This window comes from Oncorhynchus nerka, linkage group LG14 (assembly GCF_034236695.1).
Source record: "Oncorhynchus nerka isolate Pitt River linkage group LG14, Oner_Uvic_2.0, whole genome shotgun sequence".
Taxonomy (NCBI): Eukaryota; Metazoa; Chordata; class Actinopteri; order Salmoniformes; family Salmonidae; genus Oncorhynchus; species Oncorhynchus nerka.
The window spans coordinates 81,313,500-81,331,392 of record NC_088409.1 but is presented as its reverse complement, the minus strand read 5'-3'; the positions used below and the strand labels follow the sequence as shown (position 1 = coordinate 81,331,392).

At 48.0% G+C, this 17,893-nt stretch overlaps 1 protein-coding gene across 2 annotated transcripts in view; it reads left to right on the top strand.

Annotated features, from left to right (window-relative positions):
• The first annotated feature begins 2,214 nt into the window (after positions 1-2,214).
• Positions 2,215-17,893, top strand: part of LOC115108932 (ephrin type-A receptor 4) — a 121,981-nt gene continuing 106,302 nt past the window's right edge. Inside the window, exons 1-3 of one of the 2 annotated variants that reach the window (XM_065000489.1) lie at positions 2,215-2,426; positions 3,797-3,864; positions 9,793-10,456. In XM_065000489.1, coding sequence (XP_064856561.1) covers positions 2,330-2,426; positions 3,797-3,864; positions 9,793-10,456 — 829 coding nt within the window. In that variant the 5' untranslated portion in view covers positions 2,215-2,329. The remainder of the gene's footprint in view (positions 2,427-3,796; positions 3,865-9,792; positions 10,457-17,893) is intronic. The other variant, XM_065000488.1, reaches the window with a different exon arrangement.

Here is a 17,893-nt window from a genome sequence, read left to right as displayed (position 1 = left end):
CTTTGAGTGGGCGCGATGTTTATAGTGCACATGAACATTCGCAAGACTCGTGAGGTAGAAGTTATGTTTATTCAATTCAATGTATAGTTTCCTTTGTTCATATTTCCCGGGTTAGGTCGGAGTTCCGTGTGTCTCTGTCATTTTTTGTTGTGAGTAAAAGAAGCGCGCGTTTCATAGTGCGCATAGAAATAGGCGAAGTGGCCTTCGCTCCACGCTTTGGAGTCAGAACGTTGAAAGAGAGATAATGATTGTACCATGTATGCATGGTGTTGGAATATCATTAATAATCATTACGTCTGATAAAGACAAATGTACCCAATGTAACAATGGATGTTGGAATAGCCTTTTACATTGTAGAACCAGTTTATTGGTTGTACTTTCCAAATGGGTAATTGCATGGTCTTGGGGGCCATGCGCTTATTATGTAGGCCTGCCTGTTTGAGCTCCTGTTAGACAGATTCGATATGGTTTCTCAGATAGGACAGGTTAAGCATGATACAGAGGCTATTTCTTTTGGGCTATTGCCTGTGTATATTTGGTAAATCTACTTGTATATTTTGTATGATATGGCGCTTTCACCATTGGATCACCAAGACCTGTAAATCGACACTCTGAGCATGTCAACCAACCTGCCTTGCCTTCTGCTGATTTCATGCCTTTATACTATAATGTCCATATTTTACAATTACATAGGCTAATAAAAACATGTTGTAGACAAAATAATGAAAAGGACTTTCCTGTAGCCTCGATAAATATACAAAGATTTGTAGTTGAAAAAGTATTTTCATTTATAGATATTTGTTTTTCTTGACTTGAGACTTGACTTGAAAACTTGTGGCTAGACTCGACTTCACTTGCTCTTAGAATGCACGTCTTGGACTTGACTCGAGTCTTGACCCGTTCTGCTTTGGACTCAACTTGAGACTCAGACCTTCTGACTTGAGATTTGCTTGTGTGATAGCGACTTGGTCCTACCTCAGCCAGTTTGGGTACTGAGCACTACTTTCAAAACTACTGGCTGAAAATATACAAAACCTCTGTAGGGCCACGTTAAATGGAAGAGCCACGACGAGGAAGAACTAGGGGTAGCCAGCTGGGTAGCCTATGTATTAGTGGCTGTGAGGTGATGCGAGAACTACCCAACTCCTCGACGACGATGGCCCTGTGCGGCTCACTGAAGCCTGCCTGGAGGTAGCAAAACTTGGCTCATCCCGCGGGAGCAGGGAGAAATATCCAGCCCGCGTATGAGGACGTGAGGGAGAGGGTGAAGAAAAACAAAAAAACAGATAGGCTGAACCAAAAGGGTGGAGACTTGGGATTTTCCCAAACCGAATAATACCATCATTGTTTGAGAAAAAACCCCAAAGGAAAACAGTAGGCTACTCGTTGATTTCTTTCTATACATTTCATACTCTGCAGACCTGTAGGTGATAACTGTTAACAAACATTCTAATATCACAACTCTCGGATGGAACCCCAGATGTATCAGACCTAATTCCTATACAACCTAGATACAATGCTGTTAGAGTAACGACGATAATCCAATAACACGGGATTCGTGCCCATCATTCATAACACAATTGTTTTGCACAATTTCCCAAAGTGGAATTTCGTGTTCTGTTATCGGGTCATGCTCTTACTTGTTCCATAATCCAATAGATACTGACTATCTGTGATTGTATCCGCTAGGTGGCGACCTTGGTCTTAAGCGTTTCACCTTGGACAGCGATGCGCATCACTGGAGACGACATTCATAATTCACTTTATGAGAAAAATGACAAATATCTGCCTATACATGACAATGACGAGTCCTAAGAAATAATTAAGATTTTCTATGATTCTTTGAGCAAAGCACTTTTGAGACACTGGTGTTATAACCTAGACCTAATAAGGAGAACGTTGAAAAATTAAACAAAAATCAAAATGTATTAAACGTTTTGGGGAATTTCATCTTCATTATTAATTACAACGTAAATACATTATCTTGGAAGTTTATTGCTTCTCTTTAACAATAAAAATAGCGGTGTCCGCATGACAGAAATTCACTAAATATTACAGTAACTCCTGGCCCATTACACAGTCCCATTTTGGCCATACCAGTGTCCATTCATGGCTGAGGGGTAGGGGGACAGTTAATGATTATTTGCCCCTGTTTTCCCGACCACTGTGTTTCTTATTTGGATTGACTGCCGCGTCAGAGCGCGCAGACTCACCTCCCGGCTGTTTTCGGAGCTTCGCTCTATCCCTGCTTCAAACACATATTCCACAGGGAGAGAGAGAGAGAGCAAGACCTGTGAGGAGCGGAACGAACGACCAGAAAAAACGACAAATGGCACTCATGGCTGGGATGTTGTTTACGGCGACCTCTGTGCTGCTTGGAATTTCTACGTGTGTTTCTTCGGCACGGATTTACCCCCCAAACGAAGGTAAGACTGGGAATAACAGCGGAGCCCCGTTTTGGACTTATTCTCCGCTAGTTTATACTCCGTCCACTTCATGTGTGAGACGGACCACAATCCCGGTGTCCCGTAGCTATTCTGGACTCGTGCAAGGACCAGCAGCTCTCAACGAATTGGCCAACACTATTAATTTGCTCAACATCATGTACCATTAATCTCTGACATTGGATTAGGCTTTCCATATGCGTCAAACCCATCGAGCGTTTTGTGTCATAGACTACTAGGTTATCTCTTTACCCAAGTTGCCGAAAGCGCGTTGCAGAAAGCCGCAGCGTATGAAGTCTATATGGGGCTCTAGTAGGGTCTGAGTGGAGTGCTGTTAAATCTTTCTTCAGTCTCTGTTAATTAGGCGATAGCCAACTTCTTCAGCAAAATTAGTTTTTTCTTGAGCCATATAGGCTACAAAGACACGATGTTATACACAAATCAGTATTGCTTTGGAGGGCATGTATGTGTCTGGTTTTGTGCAATGCCGTTGTGCAAAAGCCACCCGTACAAAATGTGCCATGTAATTTTAGTTCATAACCTTGTATTGCAGTCGCAGTTCTGTAAAATTATCCTCATTCAATTAACAAGTGGTGTTTGCGCATTTTCTTTGTCAAAACGCATTAACTTCAAAGCAATACTAAGCAATACTAAAATAATTACCCAAGTCATTTCAGATAAAGGACAATATCTTAAATTAAATCCACTTTAAAAAAAATGTTAACTCGCTGCATATTTAAGCGCTTACATTTGTGATTTTCTTCACTGCGCAGTGAGAGGATTTCCGTAAGAAATATAAGGGACTATTGAAATCTCATTACGGATTCTTTTTGATTTCTCACTGAAGCAAGTTGATTTAGACGTCCGTGCTCCTCATCGTAGAACTTCAGGACCCGAGTTAATAAAACAGAAGAACGGAGTCTCCAACATGTATTGGAGAGTCGCATTCACTGGTTTACAATGACAATACCCATGGTTCTTTATACAAAATATAAAATCCCTGTAAAATGGGATCCCTTTATGTTTTTAATCATCACATATCCCCCTGGAAAAATCTATCCAATTACGCATTTGAGTAATGCAAACATATTACATCGTTTATGGATGTAGGTGTGTGTGGAATGGGCCTATAGATACGTCATTACATATTGATCATTAGCTTACTTCTGACAGGTTTTCGTTGAGCAGATTGCACATAGTTGTTTTCCTCGGCAAACTGCTTAATAACTATCCAACTATGGCAACAAGACGGTGGCTGTTCCCGACTGTATATTATCACTGTAGACAAGGTTACACATATTCCGTGTTATGAACGGTCTATAACTGCTCACTTCTCTTTCTATTTTTTTCAGTGACGTTACTGGACTCCAGATCCGTAGCGGGGGAGTTGGGCTGGGTCGCCAACCCAACAGAAGGAGGGGTAAGTGCCCCTTGTTAAGACGCAAGTCCCCCGTTGAGTCAAAATGGAGAGACGATGTCCTCTATAGCCCACCGGCCCCCTCCGTCCTCTCCCTCTACTCGCGGTAATGGTTAGATTTGAGTCCGATACTGCAGCGGGCGTCAGGTTTCCTGAATAGACGGCTGATTGAATCGGTCTTTGTGGAGAAACGTTATATCCTTTTCCCCCATTGAGGCGCGGGGGAAGAGGAACTTGGCAGCACAGAAAGGGCCCTCTGGAATGGATGAATGAAGGGAAGTGGCAGCGGGTTTCAGTCCTCACAGTAGGATTGGATTGGGCCATAAAGCAATAGGGAATGTGATCGGACTAAATGCATGATCCCGCGGTCTAATTGGGATATATATAGTTGCGCTGATAAGGTACAGAGTGCGACTGTTTCGGGAATGTCCGTGTTAGGCCCTTCGGTGCGCGCGGCTGGGGCCGGTCTGGCACACACTCCCCTGTCCGTTGTTCCCTGAGCCGAAGCAGCAACAGCACTGGCGTTTGAATAATTACATGGGACCATCTTATATGTGTTGTTGTATTTATAGACTAAACCAACAAGGTGGCCCAAAGTAGAGCAACATATGCTATCCATTACGTTCTTCTTTCTATTCAGGCATCTTCTGGCATATCAATTATATTTTAATGATACAGTTTATGGTATGCTATAGACCCACAAAATAAACGTTGCCGGTTTGTGTCAGCCTTCTCTCCAACTCTTGTTTTATTCACCATTGGGTTGAGTTGCTGTTCAATGAATGTGGCTCGTGTGTGCTGCTGTTGGGTGCTCTCCGTTCCTTCTTCAGCGGGTTCCTCCGTGGCGGATGGATTGACAGGGTGCTGGCAGCGCCGACAGGCCTGCATTCACGCTCTCATTACGACCAATTACCCTCATTCTCCCTCTCCTCCGCTATCGGGGAAAGGTGCGGCCTTATCTGCCTAGCCGGTTGATTTCCACAATAAAGGGCCAAGCAGAAAGAAGAAAGCTGTTGAATAAAGCAGCGGGGTGATGGACACTTTCTCAAATCGGAACCTCAGCCATGTTTAGCGTTATCTCCCCTACTCAAATGAATAGGGCTTTAAACGAGATTAGTTATGACAACGCCTTGAATCAAATTTAGCACAGCATACATCCTTCCCCCTAGTAATAGCTCTGTTTGGACTCGTTTCTCTAAAAAGAATATAGTCCTAACCAGATACAAGCAGAAGGCTGGCTTGTCTGCTCTTGTTTTTAAATGCAGTCAATTTGACAACTTTTTAAAACCTCATTGTGAAATGGTAAATGCCCGGTGCAGTCAAAAATTAGATTTCCCTGTGTTTTTATTATTATTATTATTTATTATTATTTATTAATTATTTCCAGACTAAGATGTCAAATAATACTGTTATATTTCGAAAATGATGATCATGCCCTTTTAGTGTAAGAGTTATTTGAAAAGACCACCTGAAGATTTCAGCCTGTTTTGGTGGGATGGAGTTTTAGCCTGCCTGTTGACATCACCAGGTGGTAAATTAGTTAATAGACCTATAAGAAAGAGAGTTCCAAACCTCTCTGCCAATAACAGCTAGTTTTCAGTTTCCCCTCCCCACTCAGACCAATCCCAGACAGTCCTAGCAAAATTCTTGCTTGAGAAATGTCTCTTTGCTAACAAGCAATTTTTTGTTTCTTTTTGTCCATGTTTTAAATTAAAAATCACAGTAAGGTACTTAATTGTTACCCCAAAATGATTATTTATCCAGGTCATTTACAAGACCCTGCTAGGTAACGTCCCCCCTTATATCAGCTCGCTGGTCACCATAGCATCTCCCACCTGTAGCACACGCTCCAGCAGGGATATCTCTCTGGTCACCGCCAAACCCACTGGCTCCACGTCATCTACAAGACCCTGCTAGGTAAAGTCCCCCCTTATCTCAGCTCGCTGGTCACCATAGCATCTCCCACCTGTAGTCATAAGGCCATTTAGCTCTCAAGCATTGTTTTACCTCCAGCAGGGATATCTCTCTGGTCACCGCCAAACCCACTGGCTCCACGTCATCTACAAGACCCTGCTGAGCTGTAAAGTCCCCCTTATCTCAGCTCGCTGGTCACCATAGCATCTCCCACCTGTAGCGTTACACGCTCCAGCAGGGATATCTCTCTGGTCACCGCCAAACCCACTGGCTCCAAACGTCATCTACAAGACCCTGCTAGGTAAAGTCCCCCTTATCTCAGCTCGCTGGTCACCATAGCATCTCCCACCTGTAGCACACGCTCCAGCAGGGATATCTCTCTGGTCACCGCCAAACCCACTGGCTCCACGTCATCTACAGGACCCTGCTAGGTAAAGTCCCCCTTATCTCAGCTCGCTGGTCACCATAGCATCTCCCACCTGTAGCACACGCTCCAGCAGGGATATCTCTCTGGTCACCGCCAAACCCACTGGCTCCACGTCATCTACAAGACCCTGCTAGGTAAAGTCCCCCTTATCTCAGCTCGCTGGTCACCAGCTCGCTGGTCACCATAGCATCTCCCACCTGTAGCACACGCTCCAGCAGGGATATCTCTCTGGTCACCGCCAAACCCACTGGCTCCACGTCATCTACAAGACCCTGCTAGGTAAAGTCCCCCTTATCTCAGCTCGCTGGTCACCATAGCATCTCCCACCTGTAGCACACGCTCCAGCAGGGATATCTCTCTGGTCACCGCCAAACCCACTGGCTCCACGTCATCTACAAGACCCTGCTAGGTAAAGTCCCCCTTATCTCAGCTCGCTGGTCACCATAGCATCTCCCACCTGTAGCACACGCTCCAGCAGGGATATCTCTCTGGTCACCGCCAAACCCACTGGCTCCACGTCATCTACAGGACCCTGCTAGGTAAAGTCCCCCTTATCTCAGCTCGCTGGTCACCATAGCATCTCCCACCTGTAGCACACGCTCCAGCAGGGATATCTCTCTGGTCACCGCCAAACCCACTGGCTCCACGTCATCTACAAGACCCTGCTAGGTAAAGTCCCCCTTATCTCAGCTCGCTGGTCACCATAGCATCTCCCACCTGTAGCACACGCTCCAGCAGGGATATCTCTCTGGTCACCGCCAAACCCACTGGCTCCACGTCATCTACAAGACCCTGCTAGGTAAAGTCCCCCTTATCTCAGCTCGCTGGTCACCATAGCATCTCCCACCTGTAGCACACGCTCCAGCAGGGATATCTCTCTGGTCACCGCCAAACCCACTGGCTCCACGTCATCTACAAGACCCTGCTAGGTAAAGTCCCCCTTATCTCAGCTCGCTGGTCACCATAGCATCTCCCACCTGTAGCACACGCTCCAGCAGGGATATCTCTCTGGTCACCGCCAAACCCACTGGCTCCACGTCATCTACAAGACCCTGCTAGGTAAAGTCCCCCCTTATCTCAGTTCGCTGGTCACCATAGCATCTCCCACCTGTAGCACACGCTCCAGCAGGGATATCTCTCTGGTCACCGCCAAACCCACTGGCTCCACGTCATCTACAGGACCCTGCTAGGTAAAGTCCCCCCTTATCTCAGCTCGCTGGTCACCATAGCATCTCCCACCTGTAGCACACGCTCCAGCAGGGATATCTCTCTGGTCACCGCCAAACCCACTGGCTCCACGTCATCTACAGGACCCTGCTAGGTAAAGTCCCCCCTTATCTCAGCTCGCTGGTCACCATAGCATCTCCCACCTGTAGCACACGCTCCAGCAGGGATATCTCTCTGGTCACCGCCAAACCCACTGGCTCCACGTCATCTACAAGACCCTGCTAGGTAAAGTCCCCCTTATCTCAGCTCGCTGGTCACCATAGCATCTCCCACCTGTAGCACACGCTCCAGCAGGGATATCTCTCTGGTCACCGCCAAACCCACTGGCTCCACGTCATCTACAAGACCCTGCTAGGTAAAGTCCCCCTTATCTCAGCTCGCTGGTCACCATAGCATCTCCCACCTGTAGCACACGCTCCAGCAGGGATATCTCTCTGGTCACCGCCAAACCCACTGGCTCCACGTCATCTACAAGACCCTGCTAGGTAAAGTCCCCCTTATCTCAGCTCGCTGGTCACCATAGCATCTCCCACCTGTAGCACACGCTCCAGCAGGGATATCTCTCTGGTCACCGCCAAACCCACTGGCTCCACGTCATCTACAAGACCCTGCTAGGTAAAGTCCCCCCTTATCTCAGCTCGCTGGTCACCATAGCATCTCCCACCTGTAGCACACGCTCCAGCAGGGATATCTCTCTGGTCACCGCCAAACCCACTGGCTCCACGTCATCTACAAGACCCTGCTAGGTAAAGTCCCCCCTTATCTCAGCTCGCTGGTCACCATAGCATCTCCCACCTGTAGCACACGCTCCAGCAGGGATATCTCTCTGGTCACCGCCAAACCCACTGGCTCCACGTCATCTACAAGACCCTGCTAGGTAAAGTCCCTCCTTATCTCAGCTCGCTGGTCACCATAGCATCACCCACCTGTAGCACACGCTCCAGCAGGTATATCTCTCTGGTCACCGCCAAAACCAATTCTTTCTTTGGCCGCCTCTCCTTCCAGTTCTCTGCTGCCAATGACTGGAACGAACTACAAAAATCTCTGAAACTGGAAACACTTATCTCCCTCACTAGCTTTAAGCACCAACTGTCAGAGCAGCTCACAGATTACTGCTCCTGTACATAGCCCACCTAAAATTTAGCCCAAACAACTACCTCTTTCCCAACTGTATTTAATTTATTTATTTATTTTGCTCCTTTGCACCCCATTATTTTTATTTCTACTTTGCACATTCTTCCACTGCAAATCTACCTTTCCAGTGTTTTACTTGCTATATTGTATTTACTTTGCCACCATGGCCTTTTTTTGCCTTTACCTCCCTTATCTCACCTCATTTGCTCACATCGTATATAGACTTGTTTATACTGTATTATTGACTGTATGTTTGTTTTACTCCATGTGTAACTCTGTGTCGTTGTATCTGTCGAACTGCTTTGCTTTATCTTGGCCAGGTCGCAATTGTAAACGAGAACTTGTTCTCAACTTGCTTAAATAAAGGTGAAATAAAATAAATAAATAAATATATTGAGATAAAAATGGCTGCGTTGGCCCTTTAAAAGCACACACCATAATGCCCCCAATGCCTTTCAAAACACCATTATAATCCATGCTCTTTAGTAGCTGGGACTTTATCGTAAGTGAAACAAACATTGTTCCTATAATAATAAGCCAGCCAGTCATCGATAACGTAATCCATGCACCTCATGAGTTCATTCTCAAAACACCCGGTCCACATGTGTGCTGTCCAAACCCTCTCCCTCTCCAAAATAAGTTGAATAAAATAAGTAGGCCTACAGAAGGAACACAGACACCCTTTTACCATTGGGTTTTTGTTCAGATCACTATAAGCCCCTGCAGACTTAAGGCCTATCCATTAGCTCATACACAAGATTCTTTCAATATCTCTTCACCCTCACTCTGCGTTTCTCTCCATTTGGTGACCTTTAAATGAATCATGGAGTTATGGGGATTTACATTGAGGTCATCATTATTTGACATTCAAATAATAATTTTAATGGTGCATGTTCCCCAAGGATTTGGTTGGTTTCCTTTTATGTGGAGATAAAACGTACTAGTCAGGCTTGAATACAGTACAGTAGGCCTATGTGTACTTATTTCTGATTGTACCGGTAGTAGTTTCATTATAACAGGCCTTGCTATTTACATTAGGCTTTGTCATGCATTTATTATCACGTTTGGTTTTAAATACTTGACCTACTGAGACGCAGACATTAAGTCCCCGTTCTGCTATGGTCTTTCTTAATGTATGTCTGCAAGTTAATATGTGGCCTACCATTTTACAGATTTGTCATAATGTTTGTCAGATGTTTTCCTAACATTTCCTGTGTTTGTGTCCTCAGTGGGAGGAGGTGAGCATCATGGATGAGAAGAACATTCCCATCAGGACGTACCAGGTGTGTAACGTGATGGAACCCAACCAGAACAACTGGCTTAGAACGGACTGGATCCCCCGGGTTGGCGCCCAGCGTGTCTACATTGAAATCAAGTTCACCCTGCGCGACTGTAACAGCCTCCCTGGTGTCATGGGTACCTGCAAGGAGACCTTCAACCTCTACTACTACGAGTCCAACAACGACAAGGAGCGCTACATCCGAGAGAACCAGTTTGGAAAGATCGACACGGTGGCGGCCGACGAGAGCTTCACCCAGGTGGACATCGGAGACCGTATCATGAAGCTGAACACGGAGGTCAGGGATGTCGGAGCCTTGACCCGGAAGGGTTTCTACCTGGCCTTCCAGGACGTGGGAGCCTGCATCGCCCTGGTGTCTGTCAGGGTGTTCTATAAGAAATGTCCCCTGGCTGTGAGGAACCTGGCCCAGTTCCCTGACACCACCACCGGGGCTGACACCTCATCACTGGTAGAAGTCCGAGGATCCTGCGTAAATGATTCAGAGGAGCGTGACGTTCCCAAAATGTACTGCGGGGCGGACGGAGAGTGGCTGGTGCCCATCGGGAACTGCCTGTGTAACCCGGGATTTGAGGAGAGAAACCTTGAATGTCAGGGTAAGTTAAGGAGACAAAGCTTCTGTCTGCCTCTGATATATATATTCCTCTAGTCACAGGCAGCAGCTGTTCTGTGTGGTTATTTATATTCTTCTCTATCGTTCTCTCTTCATTCACCTTCCATCTCTATCTCCATACAGTAGTCTGCTTCTTTATCATATCTCCCTCCTCTCTCTCTGTCTGTCTCGTTGTTTCACTCCCTCCATGTATCCCACTCTCTTTGTCTCTCGCTCTCCCTCTCTCTCTCACACTCTCTCTCTCTCTCTCACTCTCTCTCCCTCTCTCTCTATTCACCAGCCTCTCTCTCTTTTGCTTGTTGTCTCTCTCTCCTCTTCCCCTCCCTGCATCTCTCTTACATGATATCAGGCTGGTTAATAGAAGAGGTGATGATTGTAAATGGCATAATTATTCAGTCCATTGGGATGTGGTAGTTGGGTCAGGGTAACAGGCCTGTTATAGGGATGTGGTAGTTGGGTCAGGGTAACAGGCCTGTTATAGGGATGTGGTAGTTGGGTCAGGGTAACAGGCCTGTTATAGGGATGTGGTAGTTAGGCCAGGGGTACAGGCCTGCTATTGGGATGTGTTAGTTAGGTCAGGGGAACAGGCCTGCTATTGGGATGTGTTAGCTAGGTCAGGGGTAAATGCCTGCTATTGGGATGTGTTAGTTAGGCCAGGGGTACAGGCCTGTTATTGGGATGTGGTAGTTAGGCCAGGGTAACAGGCCTGTTATAGGGATGTGGTAGTTGGGTCAGGGGTACAGGCCTGCTATTGGGATGTGTTAGTTAGGCCAGGGTAACAGGCCTGTTATAGGGATGTGGTAGTTGGGTCAGGGGAACAGGCCTGCTATTGGGATGTGTTAGTTAGGTCAGGGGAACAGGCCTGCTATTGGGATGTGTTAGTTAGGTCAGGGGAACAGGCCTGCTATTGGGATGTGTTAGTTAGGTCAGGGGAACAGGCCTGCTATTGGGATGTGTTAGTTAGGTCAGGGGAACAGGCCTGCTATTGGGATGTGGTAGTTAGGCCAGGGGTACAGGCCTGCTATTGGGATGTGTTAGTTAGGTCAGGGGAACAGGCCTGCAATTGGGATGTGTTAGCTAGGTCAAGGTAACATGCCTGCTATTGGGATGTGTTAGTTAGGCCAGGGTAACAGGCCTGTTATAGGGATGTGGTAGTTGGGTCAGGGGTACAGGCCTGCTATTGGGATGTGTTAGTTAGGTCAGGGGAACAGGCCTGCTATTGGGATGTGTTAGCTAGGTCAGGGGTACATGCCTGCCTGTCTGCAGTATGTATCTGATGGATAAATTGCTCAGGAGAGACCAGTCTAAATAGCTCCCAGTCTTACTTTCCTCCCAGCCCCAGCCCCAATCCCAGTCAGATGATTCCAGTCTCTCTCTCTCTCCTCCCCTACCCACCACACCACCAGCCCCAATCCCAGTCAGATGATTCCAGTCTCTCTCTCTCTCCTCCCCTACCCACCACACCACCAGCCCCAATACCAGTCAGATGATTCCAGTCTCTCTCTCTCTCTCCTCCCCTACCCACCACACCACCAGCCCCAATCCCAGTCAGATGATTCCCAGTCTCTCCTCCCCTACCCACCACACCACCAGCCCCAATCCCAGCCAGATTATTCCCAGTCTCTCTCTCTCTCCTCCCCTACCCACCAAACCACCAGCCCCCATCCCAGTCAGATGATTGCAGTCTCTCTCTCTCTCCTCCCCTACCCACCAAACCACCAGCCCCAATCCCAGTCAGATGATTCCCAGTCTCTCCTCCCCTACCCACCAAACCACCAGCCCCAATCCCAGTCAGATGATTCCCAGTCTCTCCTCCCCTACCCACCACACCACCAGCCCCAATCCCAGTCAGATGATTCCCAATCTCTCTCTCTCTCTCTCTCTCTCCACCCCTACCCACCAAACCACCAGCCCCAATCCCAGTCAGATGATTCCAGTCTCTCTCTCTCTCCTCCCCTACCCACCAAACCACCAGCCCCAATCCCAGTCAGATGATTCCCAGTCTCTCCTCCCCTACCCACCACACCACCAGCCCCAATCCCAATCCCAGTCAGATGATTCCCAGTCTCTCCTCCCCTACCCACCACACCACCAGCCCCAATCCCAATCCCAGTCAGATGATTCCCAGTCTCTCCTCCCCTACCCACCACACCACCAGCCCCAATCCCAGTCAGATGATTCCCAGTCTCTCCTCCCCTACCCACCAAACCACCAGCCCCAATCCCAGTCAGATGATTCCCAGTCTCTCCTCCCCTACCCACCACACCACCAGCCCCAATCCCAGTCAGATGATTCCCAGTCTCTCCTCCCCTACCCACCACACCACCAGCCCCAATCCCAGTCAGATGATTCCCAGTCTCTCCTCCCCTACCCACCACACCACCAGCCCCAATCCCAGTCAGATGATTCCAGTCTCTCTCTCTCTCCTCCCCTACCCACCCACCACCAGCCCCAATCCCAGCCAGATGATTCCCAGTCTCTCCTCCCCTACCCACCACACCACCAGCCCCAATCCCAGCCAGATGATTCCCAGTCTCTCTCTCTCTCTCCTCCCCTACCCACCACACCACCAGCCCCAATCCCAGTCAGATGATTCCCAATCTCTCTCTCTCTCTCTCCTCCCCTACCCACCACACCACCAGCCCCAATCCCAGCCAGATGATTCCCAGTCTCTCTCTCTCTCTCTCTCTCTCTCTCTCTCTCTCTCCTCCCTACCCACCACACCACCAGCCCCAATCCCAGCCAGATGATTCCCAGTCTCTCTCTCTCTCTCCTCCCCTACCCACCACACCACCAGCCCCAATCCCAGTCAGATGATTCCCAGTCTCTCCTCCTCTACCCACCAAACCACCAGCCCCAATCCCAGTCAGATGATTCCCAGTCTCTCCTCCCCTACCCACCACACCACCAGCCCCAATCCCAGTCAGATGATTCCCAGTCTCTCCTCCCCTACCCACCACACCACCAGCCCCAATCCCAATCCCAGTCAGATGATTCCCAGTTCCCATGTTTTTCTCTTGGTGTGTGACTACCACGTTTCTCTCCCGGTGTGGATACCAGTGTGTTGTGTGTGTAGTTCCTGGTGTGTGACTACCAGTGTGTTGTGTGTGTAGTTCCTGGTGTGTGACTAAATCAAATCAAATGTTTTTATATAGCCCTTCGTACATCAGCTGATATCTCAAAGTGCTGTACAGAAACCCAGCCTAAAACCCCAAACAGCAAGCAATGCAGGTGTAGAAGCACGGTGGCTAGGAAAAACTCCCTAGAAAGGCCAAAACCTAGGAAGAAACCTAGAGAGGAACCAGGCTATGTGGGGTGGCCAGTCCTCTTCTGGCTGTGCCGGGTGGAGATTATAACAGAACATGGCCAAGATGTTCGAATAATAATAAGGCAGAACAGTTGAAACTGGAGCAGCAGCACGGCCAGGTGGACTGGGGACAGCAAGGAGTCATCATGTCAGGTAGTCCTGGGGCATGGTCCTGGGCTCAGGTCCTCCGAGAGAGAGAAAGAAAGAGAGAAGGAGAGAATTAGAGAACGCACACTTAGATTCACACAGGACACCGAATAGGACAGGAGAAGTACTCCAGATATAATAAACTGACCCTAGCCCCCCGACATATAAACTACTGCAGCATACATACTGGAGGCTGAGACAGGAGGGGTCAGGAGACACTGTGGCCCCATCCGAGGACACCCCCGGACAGGGCCAAACAGGAAGGATATAACCCCACCCACTTTGCCAAAGCACAGCCCCCACACCACTAGAGGGATATCTTCAACCACCAGCTTACCATCCTGAGACAAGGCTGAGTATAGCCTACAAAGATCTCCGCCATGGCACAACCCAAGGGGGGGCGCCAACCCAGACAGGATGACCACATCAGTGAATCAACCCACTCAGGTGACGCACCCCCTCCAGGGACGGCATGAGAGAGCCCCAGTAAGCCAGTGACTCAGCCCCTGTAATAGGGTTAGAGGCAGAGAATCCCAGTGGAAAGAGGGGAACCGGCCAGGCAGAGACAGCAAGGGCGGTTCGTTGCTCCAGAGCCATTCCGTTCACCTTCCCACTCCTGGGCCAGACTACACTCAATCATATGACCCACTGAAGAGATGAGTCTTCAGTAAAGACTTAAAGGTTGAGACCGAGTTTGCGTCTCTGACATGGGTAGGCAGACCGTTCCATAAAAATGGAGCTCTATAGGAGAAAGCCCTGCCTCCAGCTGTTTGCTTAGAAATTCTAGGGACAATTAGGAGGCCTGCGTCTTGTGACCGTAGCGTACGTGTAGGTATGTACGGCAGGACCAAATCAGACCTATCTAACTACCAGTGTGTTGTGTGTGTAGTTCCTGGTGTGTGGCTACCAGTCTGTTGTGTGTGTGGTTCCTGGTATGTGACTACCAGTGTGTTGTGTGTGTAGTTCCTGGTGTGTGGCTACCAGTCTGTTGTGTGTGTGGTTCCTGGTGTGTGACTACCAGTGTGTTGTGTGTGTGTGTGTAGTCAGCCGTCAGCTGCCTCCCCCCAGCCTAAAGGGCAGTGGGCTGCTGCAGCGTGGGGTCAGAGGCCGGCCAGGTTGATTTAACGGGGACGGGCCACTCTACCTACCTTCATTTACGGGGGAACCTTTAAGCACTATCTCAGGACTAATTGCATGACAAACAGGCCTGGTGATTTAGTGTACTAGGGCTGGCTGGCTCCTTCTGAGGATGGTCGAGGAGGGCACACTGAGGTACAAATGGCCAAAGATGGTGTGTGTGTGGGGGATAGGTTGGGGGTCAGGGGGTAGCATTTCGGGGCAAGAATGTTCTTTGGAGTGTAGCCTGTCTCCCCTGTTGGTTTCTGTGGCTGTGTGGATGGCAGGGGCAGGTTTCTCTCTCCCCTGGGTTGTCTTCAAAGGAGAGAGCAGAGATGGCAGGCTGAAGGAAGGAGAGCTGACTGAGGGTAGTCTTTGAAAGATGATGTATCCTTACTGGTGTGAGTCAGCAACATTTAGTTCTCTCTCATACCAAACTCATGGGCATCTGAGTGCCCTTTAGTCTATCTTTGCAATGATTGTCTCTGAGTGTCTAGTCATGTGTTAATGTGTCTTTTTGCGATGAGTATACAGTGCCCTACGTAATTATTGGGGCAGTGACACATGTTTAGTTATTTTGGCAAATTAGATTTGAAATTATATAATGACTACGAGGTTAAAGTACAGACTGTCAGCTTTAATTAAAAGGTATTTTCATCCATATAGGGTGAACAGTTTATAAATTACAGCACTTTCAGTACATAGTCCCCCATTTTAGGGGACCAAAAGTATTGGGACAAATTCACTTCTGTGTATTAAAGTAGTCAAAGTTAAGTATTTGGTTCCATATTCCTAGAACACAATGATTACATCAAGCTTGTGACTCTACAAACTTGTTGGATGCATTTGCTGTTTGTTTTGGTTGTTTTAGAATATTTAGCGTCCAATGAATGGTAATATATTACGTCACTTTTATTGTAAATAAGAATATAATATGTTTGTAAACATTTCTACGTTGATGTGGATGCTGCCATTATTGTGGATAGTCCTTAATGAATCGTGAATAAGGAAAGTTACAGACGCACAAATATCATACCCCCAAGACATGCTAACCTCTCTCCATTACAATAGCAGGGGAGGTTAGCATTTTATATCATACCCCCAAGACATGCTAACCTCTCTCCATTACAATAGCAGGGGAGGTTAGCATTTTATATCATACCCCCAAGACATGCTAACCTCTCTCCATTACAATAGCAGGGGAGGTTAGCATTTTATATCATACCCCCAAGACATGCTAACCTCTCTCCATTACAATAGCAGGGGAGGTTAGCATTTTATATCATACCCCCAAGACATGCTAACCTCTCTCCATTACAATAGCAGGGGAGGTTAGCATTTCGGGGGTTATGATATTTGTGCGTCTAACTTTCTGTGTCACTGTCCCAATAATTACGGAGGGCATTGTATGCATGTGCTGTGTCATATAACATCAGTGGTACGTGCTCTATCACATCAGAGTTGGGGCAGACACACACTCACGTTCTGCCTGGGTCTCCATGGCTACCAGAGCGACAGTCCAGGGTCTACCTCAGTGTTTGATGGGTTAAAAGGTCATTGTCAGCCTTCAAGTGCACTGATGAGGCAGAATACAGGGGGGCTCAACTTCAATATAATCATGTGGACCAAGACACTAAAGAGGGGCTGAGATGGGGGGCTGGGTCTCAAGTCCTCTGTCGGAACGAGGTTGTGTGTGTGTGTGTGTGTGTGTGTGTGTGTGTGTGTCAAGGTTATGGGGGTACCTTGGCCTCTGGTTCCCAGCAGTGGTGAGTGAATGGGACTCCTCCATCATTGTTGAAGCAGTGAGGTTGGGGGGTGTGTGGGTTAGGGGGGGGGGGGTCAGAGGATTGTGAACACTGGCTGAGGGTCAAAGGTCACTAAGTTGTTCATCCATCTTGCTGGTATTCATGACAGGGTCGAGGGCCAGGATTTATTAAGACGTCAGGATCCTGACAGCTGGGTGTTCGGGGGCCGCCAGAATGTACACAGAGCACAGGGGCCAAGGGGAGAGAGATGCAGGGGCCAGGGAGGGTCCCATGAGAAGGACCGGGGGTTTGCTTTTGGGCTCTTTTCTCTCTCATTCCCTTGTTTCTATGAGCTTGGGTGTTGGGGTAACGCTCTCTGCCGCTAGTCGTCTGTTGAGGGTGACTGCATTGTTGAGGGGGGATTGTCGGAAGGACGTGTCACAAGGGTTTGCATGTGTGAATGTGTGTGTATCGATGTGTGAGTCCGTGTGTGTATCGATGTGTGAATGTGTGTGTATCGATGTGTGAGTCCGTGTGTGTATTGCGTTCATGTGAGTTAATGTATGTGACTGTGTGTGTTTGTCCGTTTATTGCGTTCATGTGTGCGAGTTTATGTGTGTATGTGTTGGAGGCAGACGCCTTGGGTGGCTGAACCATGAAGGTGGCATACTGTTTTGACACCTCTCATTGGGGGGAGGATGGGTGGGGAGTAGACTGGGAGTTTAAACCTCTACACCACCTTTACAAATACTACATCAAGTAGAGGGAAGCTCTTTCAAGTCACCCTGCCTGTCCACCCGCCTGTTCTGTTGTAGCAAGATGTGTACTTGCATGAATGAGTGTGTTTGTGTGTATGACCAGATTAGCATCAGAGAGAGGAAGGATTGTGTCCAAAGACTGGATTGTAGTGTTTTGCTCTTATTCTCCTAACCTTAACCTGTTGATCCTGACCGTAGATCTTCTCTTGCTCTATTCTCCTAACCTTAACCTGTTGATCCTGACCGTAGACCTTCTCTTGCTCTATTCTCATAACCTTAACCTGTTGATCCTGACCGTAGACCGTCTCTTGCTCTATTCTCCTAACCTTAACCTGTTGATCCTGACC